This window comes from Lonchura striata, chromosome 30, assembly GCF_050655825.1.
Source record: "Lonchura striata isolate lonStrDom1 chromosome 30, ASM5065582v1, whole genome shotgun sequence".
NCBI classification, from domain to species: Eukaryota; Metazoa; Chordata; class Aves; order Passeriformes; family Estrildidae; genus Lonchura; species Lonchura striata.
The window spans coordinates 8,517,221-8,530,651 of record NC_140732.1 but is presented as its reverse complement, the minus strand read 5'-3'; the positions used below and the strand labels follow the sequence as shown (position 1 = coordinate 8,530,651).

At 52.1% G+C, this 13,431-nt stretch overlaps 1 protein-coding gene across 5 annotated transcripts in view; it reads right to left on the bottom strand.

The window, feature by feature from the left end:
• SMARCA4 (SWI/SNF related BAF chromatin remodeling complex subunit ATPase 4) overlaps positions 1 to 11,079 on the bottom strand; it is a 63,354-nt gene extending 52,275 nt beyond the window's left edge. For all 5 annotated transcript variants that reach the window (XM_085563304.1, XM_085563305.1, XM_085563308.1 and 2 more), the window contains exons 1-5: positions 10,931 to 11,079; positions 7,641 to 7,693; positions 5,789 to 6,004; positions 3,116 to 3,248; positions 1,217 to 1,591 (exon numbers count right to left, since the gene is read on the bottom strand). In XM_085563304.1, the coding sequence (XP_085419430.1) occupies positions 1,217 to 1,591; positions 3,116 to 3,248; positions 5,789 to 5,977 (697 nt within the window). In that variant the 5' untranslated portion in view covers positions 5,978 to 6,004; positions 7,641 to 7,693; positions 10,931 to 11,079. The remainder of the gene's footprint in view (positions 1 to 1,216; positions 1,592 to 3,115; positions 3,249 to 5,788; positions 6,005 to 7,640; positions 7,694 to 10,930) is intronic.
• Positions 11,080 to 13,431: the final 2,352 nt, after the last annotated feature.

The following is a 13,431-nucleotide window of genomic DNA, read 5'->3' as shown; positions in this document are numbered from 1 at the left end:
CTCCCCACAGATCCCGGGATGGAATGGGACAAACTCCCCACAGATCCCAGGATGGAAAAGGACAAACTCCTCACAGTTCCCACAATGAAAAGGGATGAGCTCCTCCCAGATCCCAGGACAGAACAAGGACAAACTCCCCCCAGATCCCAGGATGAAAAGGGACGATCTCCCCTCGGATCCCAGGACACAAGGACACTATCCCCTTGGATCCCAGGACACAACAAGGACGATCTCCCCTCGGATCCCAGGACACAACAAGGACACTATCCCCTCGGATCCCAGGATACAAGGACCATCTCCCCTCGGATCCCAGGACACAAGGACACTATCCCCTGGATCCAGGACACAAGGACACTATCCCCTCGGATCCCAGGACACAACAAGGACAATCTCCCCTCAGATCCCAGAAAGAAACAGGACAAACTCCCCTCGGATGCCAGGACACAACAAGGACAATCTCCCCACGGATCCCAGGACGAAAAGGGACGATCTCCCCACGGATCCCAGGACACAACAAGGACCATCTCCCCACAGATCCCAGGACAGAACAAGGACAAACTTCCCCCAGATCCCAGGAAACAACAAGGACGATCTCCCCTCGGATCCCAGGACACAAGGACACTATCCCCTCGGATCCCAGGACACAACAAGGACGATCTCCCCACAGATCCCAGGATGAAAAGGGACGATCTCCCCACAGATCCCAGGATGAAAAGGGACCATCTCCCCACAGATCCCAGGACACAAGGACCCTATCCCCTGGATCCAGGACACAAGGACACTATCCCCTCGGATGCCAGGACACAACAAGGACGATCTCCCCTCAGATCCCAGAAAGGAACAGGACAAACTCCCCTCGGATCCCAGGACACAACGAGGACAAAATCCCCTCGGATCCCAGGACACAACAAGGACAATCTCCCCACAGATCCCAGGACACAACAAGGACGATCTCCCCTCGGATCCCAGGACGAAAAGGGACGATCTCCCCTCGGATCCCAGGACACTACAAGGACAATCTCCCCACAGATCCCAGGATGCAAAGGGACGATCTCCCCTCGAATCCCAGGACACAACAAGGACCATCTCCCCTCGGATCCCAGGACACAACAAGGACAAAATCCCCCCAGATCCCAGGACACAACAAGGACGCTGTCCCCTCAGACCCCCAGGACACATCCCCAGCTCGCTCCCGCCGTTCCCAGCCCATCCTCACCGTGAGGTCTGGAGTAGCCGGGCGGCGCCGGCCCCGCTCCGGGCGCTGGCCCCGGGCCCTGCGCGGCGCCGGCGGGCGGAGGTAGAGCGGGGATCTGCGGCTGCATCCCCGGCAGCGGCCGCTTGCCCTGCACGGCCACCTGGAGGTGCTCGGGCAGCGGCTGCCCCCGCGCCAGCAGCTTGTAGGCCATGATTTGGGCACGAAGCTGGTGCAGCTGCGCGGCGTTGAAGGGCGACGGGCCGCGGCCCAGCGCCGGCGAGTCGGAGCCGGAGCCGTCCAGCGCCGCGCCGGAGCCGCCGGCCGAGCCGCCGGAGGGGCCGTTGGACGGCACCGGGCTGGAGGCGTGCTCGGAGCCCCCCAGAGGGGAGGGGTAACCTGCGGGGACACGAGGATTCCGGAGGGAGAGGAGGGGTTAGCGGCCGGAGACGGCTGAAATTAGGGATTGCCAGCCTGAAGCCCATGGGGATGGGAAAGCTGCTCGCCAGTCGATGGCACGGAGCACCAAGGTAACAGCAGCTCATCCCGGGGGCAGCTGGAAAGGGAATTCCCATTCCTAACCCATCCCAGGGTGGGAATTCCCATTCCTAACCCATCCCAGGGGCAGCTGGAAAGGGAATTCCCATTCCTAACCCATCCCAGGGGCAGCTGGAAAGGGAATTCCCATTCCTAACCCATCCCAGGGGCAGCTGGAAAGGGAAATCCCATTCCTAACCCATCCCGGGGGCAGCTGGAAAGGGAATTCCCAGTCTCAATCCAGCCCAGAGGCAGCTGGAAAGGGAATTCCCATTCCTAACCCATCCCAGGGGCAGCTGGAAAGGGAAATCCCATTCCCAATCCATCCCAGGGTGGGAAATCCCATTCCAAACCATCCTAGAGGCATTTGGAAAGGGAAATCCCATTCCCAATCCAGCCCAGAGGCAGCTGGAAAGGGAAATCCCACTCCCAATCCAGCCCAGGGTGAGAAATCCCATTCCTAACCCATCCCAGGGTGGGAAATCCCATTCCCAATCCAGCCCAGAGGCAGCTGGAATGAGAAATCCCCTCCCAAATCTCTTAGCCAGGAATAAGGAGCAAGGAATCCCCTCCCAAAATCCACCGCACAGACCTGGAAATCCCCTGGAGCGCTACCAAAACCCAGGATTTATGCCCTGCTGTCCAGGATTTAAACCTTGGGAATGCTGAAAACCTCCCAGAATCCAAATCCAGGATTTGGCCCCGGCTCTTCCCTTCACCCCCTTCCCACAATCCCAATTTTGGGAATGCTGAAAACCTCCCAAAATCCAGGATTTGGCCCCGGCTCTTCCCTTCACCCCCTTCCCACAATCCCAACTTTGGGAATGCTGAAAACCTCCCAAAACCCAAATCCAGGATTTGGCCCTGGCTCCTCCCCTCACCCCCTTCCCACAATCCCAACTTTGGGAATGCTGAAAACCTCCCAAAACCCAAATCCAGGATTTGGCCCCGGCTCTTCCCTTCAGCCCCTTCCCACAATCCCAATTTTGGGAATGCTGAAAACCTCCCAAAACCCAAATCCAGGATTTGGCCCTGGTTCTTCCCCTCACCCCCTTCCCACAATCCCAACTTTGGGAATGCTGAAAACCTCCCAAAACCCAAATCCAGGATTTGGCCCTGGCTCCTCCCCTCAACCCCTTCCCACAATCCCAACTTTGGGAATGCTGAAAACCTCCCAAAACCCAAATCCAGGATTTGGCCCTGGCTCCTCCCCTCAACCCCTTCCCACAATCCCAACTTTGGGAATGCTGAAAACCTCCCAAAACCCAAATCCAGGATTTGTCCCCGGCTCCTCCCCTCAGCCCCTTCCCATGATCCCAACTTTGGGAATGCTGAAAACCTCCCAAACCCAGGATTTGGCCCCAGCCCCCTTCCCGTGCTCCCCACCTTGGGAATGCTGATCCATGGGGCTGGGGGGGGGCCCCATTCCCGCGTGCCCCCCCGGGCGCATTCCCATCCCCTTCATCTGCCCGTAGCGCGGATCCTCCGACATTCCCTTCTCGTGCATCGCCTCCAGGGGCTGCAGGGGGCAAATCCCGGGAAATCAGCAGAGGATTCCTGGAGGAAGCTCCGCTCCCGCCCGCAGAACTCCCGGGGAGCTGCAGAATCCATTTGATTATTCCCAGAAACGCCACTTCCAGCTGCTCCGGCCTCAAAAACCCTTCCCACAGCACAATTCCCCGGATTTTTAAATTAAACCCCCCTGGATTACAGGAGAGGAGTTGTTGTTAAAACCCAAAACCCAGGAGGAAAATCCTCTCCATTAATGAGTTAATTAATGGCGCTGTTTCCCATTCCGGAGGTTTTCAGCACAGTTTTGGAGCAGGAGACTCTTTCTAGACTCCTTCTCCTTCTTCTCCTTCACCTTCTTCTTCTTCTCATTCTTCTCCACCTTCTTCTTCTCCTTCATCTTCTTCTTCTCTTTCACCTTTTTTTTTTCTTCTCCATATTCTCCTTCTTCTCCACCTTCTTCTTCTTCTTCTCCTTCATCTTCTTCTTCTCTTTCACCTTTTTTTAATTCTTCTCCATCTTCTTCTTCACCTTCTTCTTCTCTTCATCTTCTTCTCCTCCTTCTTCTTTCTTCCTTCACCTTTTACTTCCCATTCTTCATCTTCTTCACCTTCCTCTCCTCCATCTTCTTCACCTTCCTCTCTTCTTCTTTTTCATCTTCTACATCTTCTTCTCATTGTTCTCCACCTTCTTCTTCTTCACTTTCTTCCCCTCCTTCTCCATGGATTTGGGTGACAATTTGTCACCAGACAGGAAAACCCACGCTGTGGACTTTTGATTATTAGGTAATTAGGTAATTAGTTATTAGGTTAAAAGTGAAAACAATTAAGGCGCCATTTCTTAACTGGATGGTTTAGCCCTCGATGGCAGAGGTAGAAAAAGGAAAAACCATCGATGCCAGCCAAAGCTGAAAGTTTGAGGTCAGGAATTCTGGGATTCCGGGATTGTTCAACTTGGATGACCCCAAAACCACCAATCCCACCCAGAGCCGAAGGTGTGAGGTCAGGAATTCTGGGATTCTGGGATTGTTCAACTTGGATGACCCCAAAACCACCAATCCCACCCAAAGCCAAAGGTTTGAGGTTCAGAATTCTGGGATTCTGGGATTGTTCAACTTGGATGACCCCAAAACCACCAATCCCACCCAGAGCCGAAGGTGTGAGGTTCAGAATTCTGGGATTCTGGGATTGTTCAACTTGGATGACCCCAAAACCACCAATCCCACCCAGAACCGAAGGTGTGAGGTCAGGAATTCCAGAATTCCGGGTTCTCTCACCTTGTGTAGGGGGTGGATGACCCCAAAACCACCAATCCCACCCAGAGCCGAAGGTCAGCGGTCAGGAATTCCAGAATTCCAGGGTCTCTCACCTTGTGCAGGGGGTGGCTGATCCCAAAACCACCAATCCCACCCAACCCAAGGGTGTTTGAGGTTCAGAATTCTGGGATTCCGGGATTGTTCAACTTGGATGACCCCAAACCCACCAATCCCACCCAGAGCCGAAGGTGTGAGGTCAGGAATTCCGGAATTCCGGGTTCTCTCACCTTGTGCAGCGGGTGGATGACCCCAAAACCACCAATCCCACCCAACCCAAGGGTGTTTGAGGTTCAGAATTCTGGGATTCTGGGATTGTTCAACTTGGATGATCCCAAAACCACCAATCCCACCCAGAGCCGAAGGTCAGCGGTCAGGAATTTGGAATTCCGGGATTGTTCAACTTGGATGACCCCAAAACCATCAATCCCATGCAATCCAAGGGTGTTTGAGGTTCAGAATTCTGGGATTCTGGGATTGTTCAACTTGGATGATCCCAAAACCACCAATCCCACCCAGAGCCGAAGGTGTGAGGTCAGGAATTCTGGAATTCCGGGTTCTCTCACCTTGTGCAGCGGGTGGATGACCCCAAAACCACCAATCCCACCCAACCCAAGGGTGTTTGAGGTTCAGAATTCTGGGATTCTGGGATTGTTCAACTTGGATGACCCCAAAACCACCAATCCCACCCAGAGCCGAAGTTGTGAGGTCAAGAATTCTGGAATTCTGGGATTGTTCAACTTGGATGATCCCAAAACCACCAATCCCACCCAGAGCCGAAGGTCAGAGGTCAGGAATTCTGGGATTCTGGGATTGTTCAACTTGGATGACCCCAAAACCACCAATCCCACCCAAAGCCGAAGGTTTGAGGTCAGGAATTCCGGAATTCCGGGATTATTCAACTTGGATGACCCCAAAACCATCAATCCCACGCAATCCAAGGGTGTTTGAGGTTCAGAATTCTGGGATTCTGGGATTGTTCAACTTGGATGACCCCAAAACCACCAATCCCACCCACAGCCGAAGGTCAGCGGTCAGGAATTCCGGAATTCCAGGGTGTCTCACCTTGTGCAGGGGGTGGCTGATCCCAAAACCACCAATCCCACCCAGAGCTGAAGGTCTGAGGTTCAGAATTCTGGAATTCTGGGATTGTTCAACTTGGATGACCCCAAAACCACCAATCCCACCCAGAGCCGAAGGTCAGCGGTCAGGAATTCCGGAATTCCGGGGTGTCTCACCTTGTGCAGCGGGTGGATGCTGTCCGGGGCGTATCCCGGGGCCGGCAGCGCGTGGCCGGAGTGGCCGGAGTGGCCGGAGCCGGGCGAGGGGCCGGGCGAGGGGCCCAGCATGGAGCCGGGCGAGGGGCCGGGCCCGGGAGAGGGGCCGGGCCGGGGGGTCCCGCCCAGGGGGGGCTCCGGGGTGGCCATGTCACAGCAGGGGCTGGCAATGGGTACCTGCAATGGGGGAAACTGGTTAATTATGGAAATCATTAATGATTAATGATTAATAATTAATGATTAATAAATCTGGGATGGAGGGAGAGCCGGGGGTCCCGCCCAGGGGGGGCTCCGGGGTGGCCATGTCACAGCAGGGGCTGGCAACAGGCACCTGCAATGGGGGAACACAAGTTAATTCTGCAATTAATTAATGAGAATTAATTATAATTAATGATTAATAATTAATAATTAATAATTATTAATAAATCTGAGACTGAGGGAGAGCCGGGGGTCCCACCCAGGGCAGGCTCCAGGGTGGCCATGTCACAGCAGGGGCTGGCAACGGGCACCTGCAATGGGAGAGCTGGGTAATTATGGCAATAACTAATGACTAATAATTAATTATTAATAATTAATTATTATAATTAATGATTATAATTAATTATTAATGAATCTGGGACTGAAGGAGAGCCAGGGAGTCCCGCCCGGGGGGGGCTCTGGGGTGGCCATGTCACAGCAGGAGCTGACAACAGGCACCTGAAATGGGGGAACACAAGTTAATTCTGTAATTAATTAATGAGAATTAATTATAATTAGTGATTAATAATTAATAATTAATGATTAATAATTAATGATTCATAAATCTGGGACTGAGGGAGAGCCAGGGGTCCTGCCCAGGGTGGGCTCTGGGGTGGCCATGTCACAGCAGGAGCTGACAACAGGCACCTGCAATAGGGGAACACAAGTTAATTCTGTAATTAATTAATGAGAATTAATTATAATTAATGATTAATAATTAATAATTAATAATTATTAATAAATCTGAGACTGAGGGAGAGCCGGGGGTCCCACCCAGGGGGGGCTCTGGGGTGGCCATGTCACAGCAGGGGCTGGCAATGGGTACCTGAAATGGGGGAATCTGGTTAATTATGGCAATAATTAATGACTAATTAATGATTAATGATTAATAATTATTGATTAATAAATCTGTGACTGAGGGAGAGCCAGGGGTCCCACCCAAGGGGGGCTCCGGGGTGGCCTTGTCACAGCAGGGGCTGGCAACGGGCACCTGAAATGGGGGAATCCAGGGTTAATTATGGGATTAATTAATTAATAAATCCAGAACTGAGGCAGCACCGAGTGGGAAATACCCTTCCCAAACCATGAGCAAGGAACTCTCCACAGTGTGTGCTCAGGAATTCAAATAATAATTTAATAATTCAATAATTACAATTGAATTATTTCAAATTTTCTCCATTTGCTACTCCACTCCTCCTCTTTTGCATTTAATTTTTGCTTTAATAAAGGTTATTCCACTTAAATTAATTTATATAAATATGTAACACTTATGTAGTATAAAAATATAAATTTTTAAAGATTTATAAAACACAAATAATAAAATTCAATTATTTAAATTTCCTTTATTTACTACTCCATTCCTCCTCTTTTTCATTTCATTTAATCTTTTATTTAATCAAAATTATTTATTCTTATTAAACAATTCAAATTTAATTATCTGACATTTTCTCCATTCCTCCTCTTTTCCATTTAATTTTTCATTTAATAACAATTATTCCTATTTTAATTAGATAATCCGAATTTAATTATTTGAAACTTCCTTCTCCATTTAATTTAATTTAATTCCAGCACCTACCTAAGGGCATGGCAGTCCTCGATGCCTCGCAGGGACGAGCTCCTAACGCCGGGCTGGGGGAAAAACGAGAATTAATTAGGGATTAATTGGGAATTTCATTATCCAGCAGCATTAGCAGAGCAGGAAATTCCTAAAAAATTGAGATTTTCTCATGGGTGAGGCTGATTTGGGGAATTTGTTGGCTCGCAGGGAAGAAATACTTTAAAATATGTTAACAATAATAATAATAATAATATTTAGAAATAGCAACAATAATAATAATAAAAATTGGAATAAATATTTTTACATTATATTCTATTATTTTTACATCATTAGTAATTATTATATAAATTACTTGACTATAATAGATACACTAATACATATTATATATAATACGTACATAACAACGTGACTATTTTATTGTAACAGTAAATTTATTGCTATTAAATTATAGCAATTATTTCATTATTTTTACATTATACTCTTTCATTTTTACATTATATCAACTATTTAAATACAGTATATATTACATGTAATACATATATTATCTGCCACATGCTACTATATCATTATTTTTATATTTTATCATAGTAATAGTAGTAACAAGTAGTATTACTATTGTTATCATTATTGCTGTTTCACTACTACAATTATTATTATTATTATTATCACTATAATTACTATTATTATATTTCCAAAACATAAAAGGGGTTCCCAAAACCCTAACTGGGATTTTTAAAAAGAATTCCCTAAACCCTAATTGGGATTTTCAAACAGAATAACCAAAAATGTAATTAGGATTTTTAAACGGAATTCCCAAAACCCTAATTGGGATTTTCAAACAGAATTCCCAAAAATGTAATTAGGATTTTTAAACGGAATTCCCTAAACCCTAATTGGGATTTTTAAACGGAATTCCCAAAACCCTAATTGGGATTTTAAACGGAATTCCCTAAACCCTAATTGGGAAGGGCCTCGGCTGGGGGGGCCCAAGGGGGGTTTGGTGTCCTCGGGAAGGACAAAAATGGAAAAAACTGGGAAAATTTTGGGGAAAAAGGGAAATTTGTGTGAGAATAGCGGGATGTGGAGGGCAGGAGGGAAATGGGGATTTGGGGTGTGGGAAAAGGGGATTTGGGGTGTGGGAAAAGGGGATTTAGGGATCAGGGAAATGGGGATTTGGGAAAATGGGATTTGGGGTGTGGGAAAAGGGATTTAGGGATCAGGGAAATGGGGATTTGGAGTGTGGGAAAAGGGGATTTGGGAAAAGGGGATTTAGGGGAGTGGGAAATGGGGATTTGGGGTGTGGGAAAAGGGATGTGGGAGGAAATAGGGGATAAAAAGAGGGGGAAAGGGGGGATTTCGGATGGGGATCCCATGAGGGGGGATTGATCCTGAGGGAATTGAGGGGGGATATTGTGAGGGGGAATTGATCCTGAGGGAATTGAGGGGGATATTCTGAGGGGATTGATCCTGAGGGAATTGAGGGGGATATTGTGAGGGGATTGATCCTGAGGGAATTGAGGGGGGATATTGTGAGGGGGAATTGATCCTGAGGGAATTGAGGGGGGATATTGTGAGGGGGAATTGATCCTGAGGGAATTGAGGGGGGATATTGTGAGGGGATTGATCCTGAGGGAATTGAAGGGGGATATTCTGAGGGGGGATCGATCCTGAGGGAATTGATGGGGATATTCTGAGGGGGGATATTGTGAGGGGATCGATCCTGAGGGAATTGAGGGGGGGATATTGTGAGGGGATTGATCCTGAGGGAATTGAGGGGGATATTGTGAGGGGGAATTGATCCTGAGGGAATTGAGGGGGGATATTGTGAGGGGATTGATCCTGAGGGAATTGAGGGGGATATTGTGAGGGGGAATTGATCCTGAGGGAATTGAGGGGGGATATTGTGAGGGGATTGATCCTGAGGGAATTGAGGGGGGATATTGTGAGGGGATTGATCCTGAGGGAATTGAGGGGGGATATTCTGAGGGGGGATTGATCCTGAAGGAATTGAGGGGGGATATTCTGAGGGGATTGATCCTGAGGGAATTGAGGGGGGATATTCTGAGGGGATTGATCCTGAGGGAATTGAGGGGGATATTGTGAGGGGGAATTGATCCTGAGGGAATTGAGGGGGGATATTCTGAGGGGATTGATCCTGAGGGAATTGAGGGGGGATATTCTGAGGGAATTGATCCTGAGGGAATTGAGGGGGGATATTGTGAGGGGATTGATCCTGAGGGAATTGAGGAGGGATATTCTGAGGGGGGATTGATCCTGAGGGAATTGAGGGGGGATATTCTGAGGGGGGATTGATCCTGAGGGAATTGAGGGGGGATTGATCCTGAGGGAATTGAGGAGGGATATTCTGAGGGGGGATTGATCCTGAGGGAATTGAGGGGGGATATTCTGAGGGGGGATTGATCCTGAGGGAATTGAGGGGGGATATTCTGAGGGGGGATTGATCCTGAAGGAATTGAGGGGGGATATTCTGAGGGGATTGATCCTGAGGGAATTGAGGGGGGATATTGTAGAGGGGATTGATCCTGAGGGAATTGAGGGGGGATATTGTGAGGGAATTGATCCTGAGGGGATTAAGGGGGGATATTGTAGAGGGGATGGATCCTGAGGGAATTGAGGGGGATATTGTGAGGGGGGATTGATCCTGAGGGAATTGAGGGGGATATTGCGAGGGGATTGATCCTGAGGGAATTGAGGGGGGAAATTCTGAGGAGATTGATCCTGAGGGAATTGAGGGGGGATATTGTGAGAGAGGATTAAGGGGGGATATTCTGAGGGGAACCTTTGAATGGATCCTCTGAGGGGGAATCGGTCCTGAAGGGACTGAGGGGGAATATTCTGAGGGGAAATCGATCCTGAGGGGATTAAGGAGGGATATTCTGAGGGGAACCTTTGAGGGGATCCTCTGAGGGGGAATCGATCCTGAAGGGGGAATATTCTGAGGGCAAATCGATCCTGAGGGGCACTGAGGGGGAATATTCTGAGGGGGATCCTCTGAGAGGAGATCGATCCTGAAGGGACTGAGGGGGGGATCCTCTGAGGGGAACCTTGAGGGGGAATCGATCCTGAGGGGATTGAGGAGGGATTTTCTGAGGGGGGGATCCTACGAGGGGATCCCATGAGAGGAGATCGATCCTGAAGGGGCTGAGGGGACTCCCATCTCGCAGGGGGGAGGGGATCCCCCAAGGCCCCGCGCTGAGGGCGCCGCCGGTGCCGAACAAAGAGCCCGTGACCCTCGCGGGCCGCCGTATCCTCCCCTCACCCCCCCATCCGCCCTCCGCCGGCCCTACCGGAGCCCTTCCCGGAGCCCTTGGCGGGGCTCATCCCGGCCCGATCCCGCCGCGATGCCGAGCCCGCTGCCGGCGGGGGGAACAAAGGAGCCGCCGGAGCCGCCGCCGCCGCCGCCGCCGCCTCAGGGAGCGCCGGGCCCGCGCCTGCGCGTCCCGCCCCGCGCCGCCGCGCCCCGCCCACCGCGCGCGCCCGGCCAATGGCGCGCCGCCCCGGCGCCGCCGCGGCCAATCAGAGGCGCGCAGAGGGGCGCGCGCGCGGCGGCCCGGGCCCCGCCCGCCGCGGGAGCGGCCAATGGGAACGCGGCGCGCTGCCCCCCTGCCCGATGATGGAAGGGTGAGGCCACGCCCACCCGCGACGCGGCAGCCAATGGGAGGCGCGCTCGGCCGGTTTCCCCCCCCTTCTCCAGTTAGCTGAGCTGTCAATCACTCGGCCGCGCAGCCAATCAGAAGGCGGGGAAGGGCGCGGGGGAGGCGGGGCGCGGGGGGCGCGCGTGCGCGGAGCGCGCGGCACTGCGGCGGGAGGGAGGGGCGGGAAAGGGGGGGGGAGCCCCGGATTTGGGGAGGGGTCCCGGGATTTTGGGGAGGGGTCCCGGGATTTTGGGGAGGGGTCCCGGGATTTTGGGGGGTCCCGGGATTTTGGGGAGGGGTCCCGGGATTTTGGGGAGGGGTCCCGGCATTTTGGGGTCCCGGGATTTTGGGGGGGTCCCGGCATTTTGGGGTCCCCGGATTTGGGGAGGGGTCCCGGGATTTTGGGTGGTCCCGGGATTTTGGGGTCCCCGGATTTGGGGAGGGGTCCCGGGATTTTGGGGAGGGGTCCCGGGATTCTGGGGGGTCCCGGGATTTTGGGGAGGGGTCCCGGCATTTTGGGGTCTCGGGATTTTGGGGGGTCCCGGGATTTTGGGGAGGGGTCCCGGCATTTTGGGGTCCCGGGATTTTGGGGGGGTCCCGGCATTTTGGGGTCCCCGGATTTGGGGAGGGGTCCCGGGATTTTGGGTGGTCCCGGGATTTTGGGGTCCCCGGATTTGGGGAGGGGTCCCGGGATTTTGGGGAGGGGTCCCGGGATTCTGGGGGGTCCCGGGATTTTGGGGTCCCCGGCTTTGGGGAAGGGTCCCGGGATTTTGGGTGGTCCCCGGATTTGGGGAGGGGTCCCGGGATTTTGGGGAGGGGTCCCGGCATTTTGGGGTTCCCGGATTTGGGGGGGTCCCGGGATTTCGGGGATTTTGGGGGGTCCCGGCATTTTGGGGATTTTGGGGGGTCCCAGGGATTTGGGGTGGGGATCCCGGGATTTTGGGGAGGGGTCCCAAACCAGCCCAGATTCTTCCCAAAATCCCCTGAATTTGCCCCAAAGCTGCCCAAATTGGCCTGAATTCACCCCAAATTGGCCGAAATTCGCCCCAAAAGGCCGAAACCCACCCAAATTCTCCCCAAATTTGCTCCAAACAAATTCTCCCCAAATTCGCTCCAAACCCACCTAAATTCTCCCCAAATCCGCTCCAAACCGTCCTAAATTCTCCCCAAATTCATTCAAACCCACCCAAATTCTCCCCAAATTCATTCAAACCCACCCAAATTCTCCCCAAATTCTCCCCAAATTTGCTCCAAACCGTCCCAAATTCTCCCCAAATTCTCCCCAAATCCGCCCCAAACCCACCCAAATCTGCCCCAAACCCACCCAAATTCTCCCCAAATTCTCCCCAAATTCTCCCCAAATTCTCCCCAAACCCACCCAAATTCTCCCCAAATTCTCCCCAAACCCGCTCCAAACCCACCCAAATTCTCCCCAAATTCTCCCCAAATTCTCCCCAAACCCACCCAAACCCACCCAAATTCTCCCCAAATTCTCCCCAAACCCACCCAAACCCACCCAAATTCTCCCCAAACCCGCTCCAAACCCACCCAAATTCTCCCCAAATCCGCTCCAAACCCACCCAAATTCTCCCCAAACCCGCTCCAAACCCACCCAAATTCTCCCCAAACCGCCCCAAACCCACCCAAATTCTCCCCAAATCCGCCCCAAACCCACCCAAATTCTCCCCAAACCCGCTCCAAACCCACCCAAATTCTCCCCAAATCCGCTCCAAACCCATCCAAATTCTCCCCAAATTCTCCCCAAACCGCTCCAAACCCACCCAAATTCTCCCCAAATTCTCCCCAAACCCATCCAAATTCTCCCCAAACCCACCCAAATTCTCCCCAAACCCACCCAAACCCACCCAAATTCTCCCCAAATTCTCCCCAAATTCTCCCCAAACCGCTCCATACCCACCCAAATTCTCCCCAAATTCTCCCCAAATTCTCCCCAAATTCTCCCCAAACCCACCCAAATTCTCCCCAAACCCACCCAAATTCTCCCCAAATTCTCCCCAAACCGCCCCAAACCCACCCAAATTCTCCCCAAACCGCCCCAAACCCACCCAAATTCTCCCCAAATTCTCCCCAAATTCTCCCCAAACCGCCCCAAACCCACCCAAATTCTCCCCAAATTCTCCCCAAATTCTCCC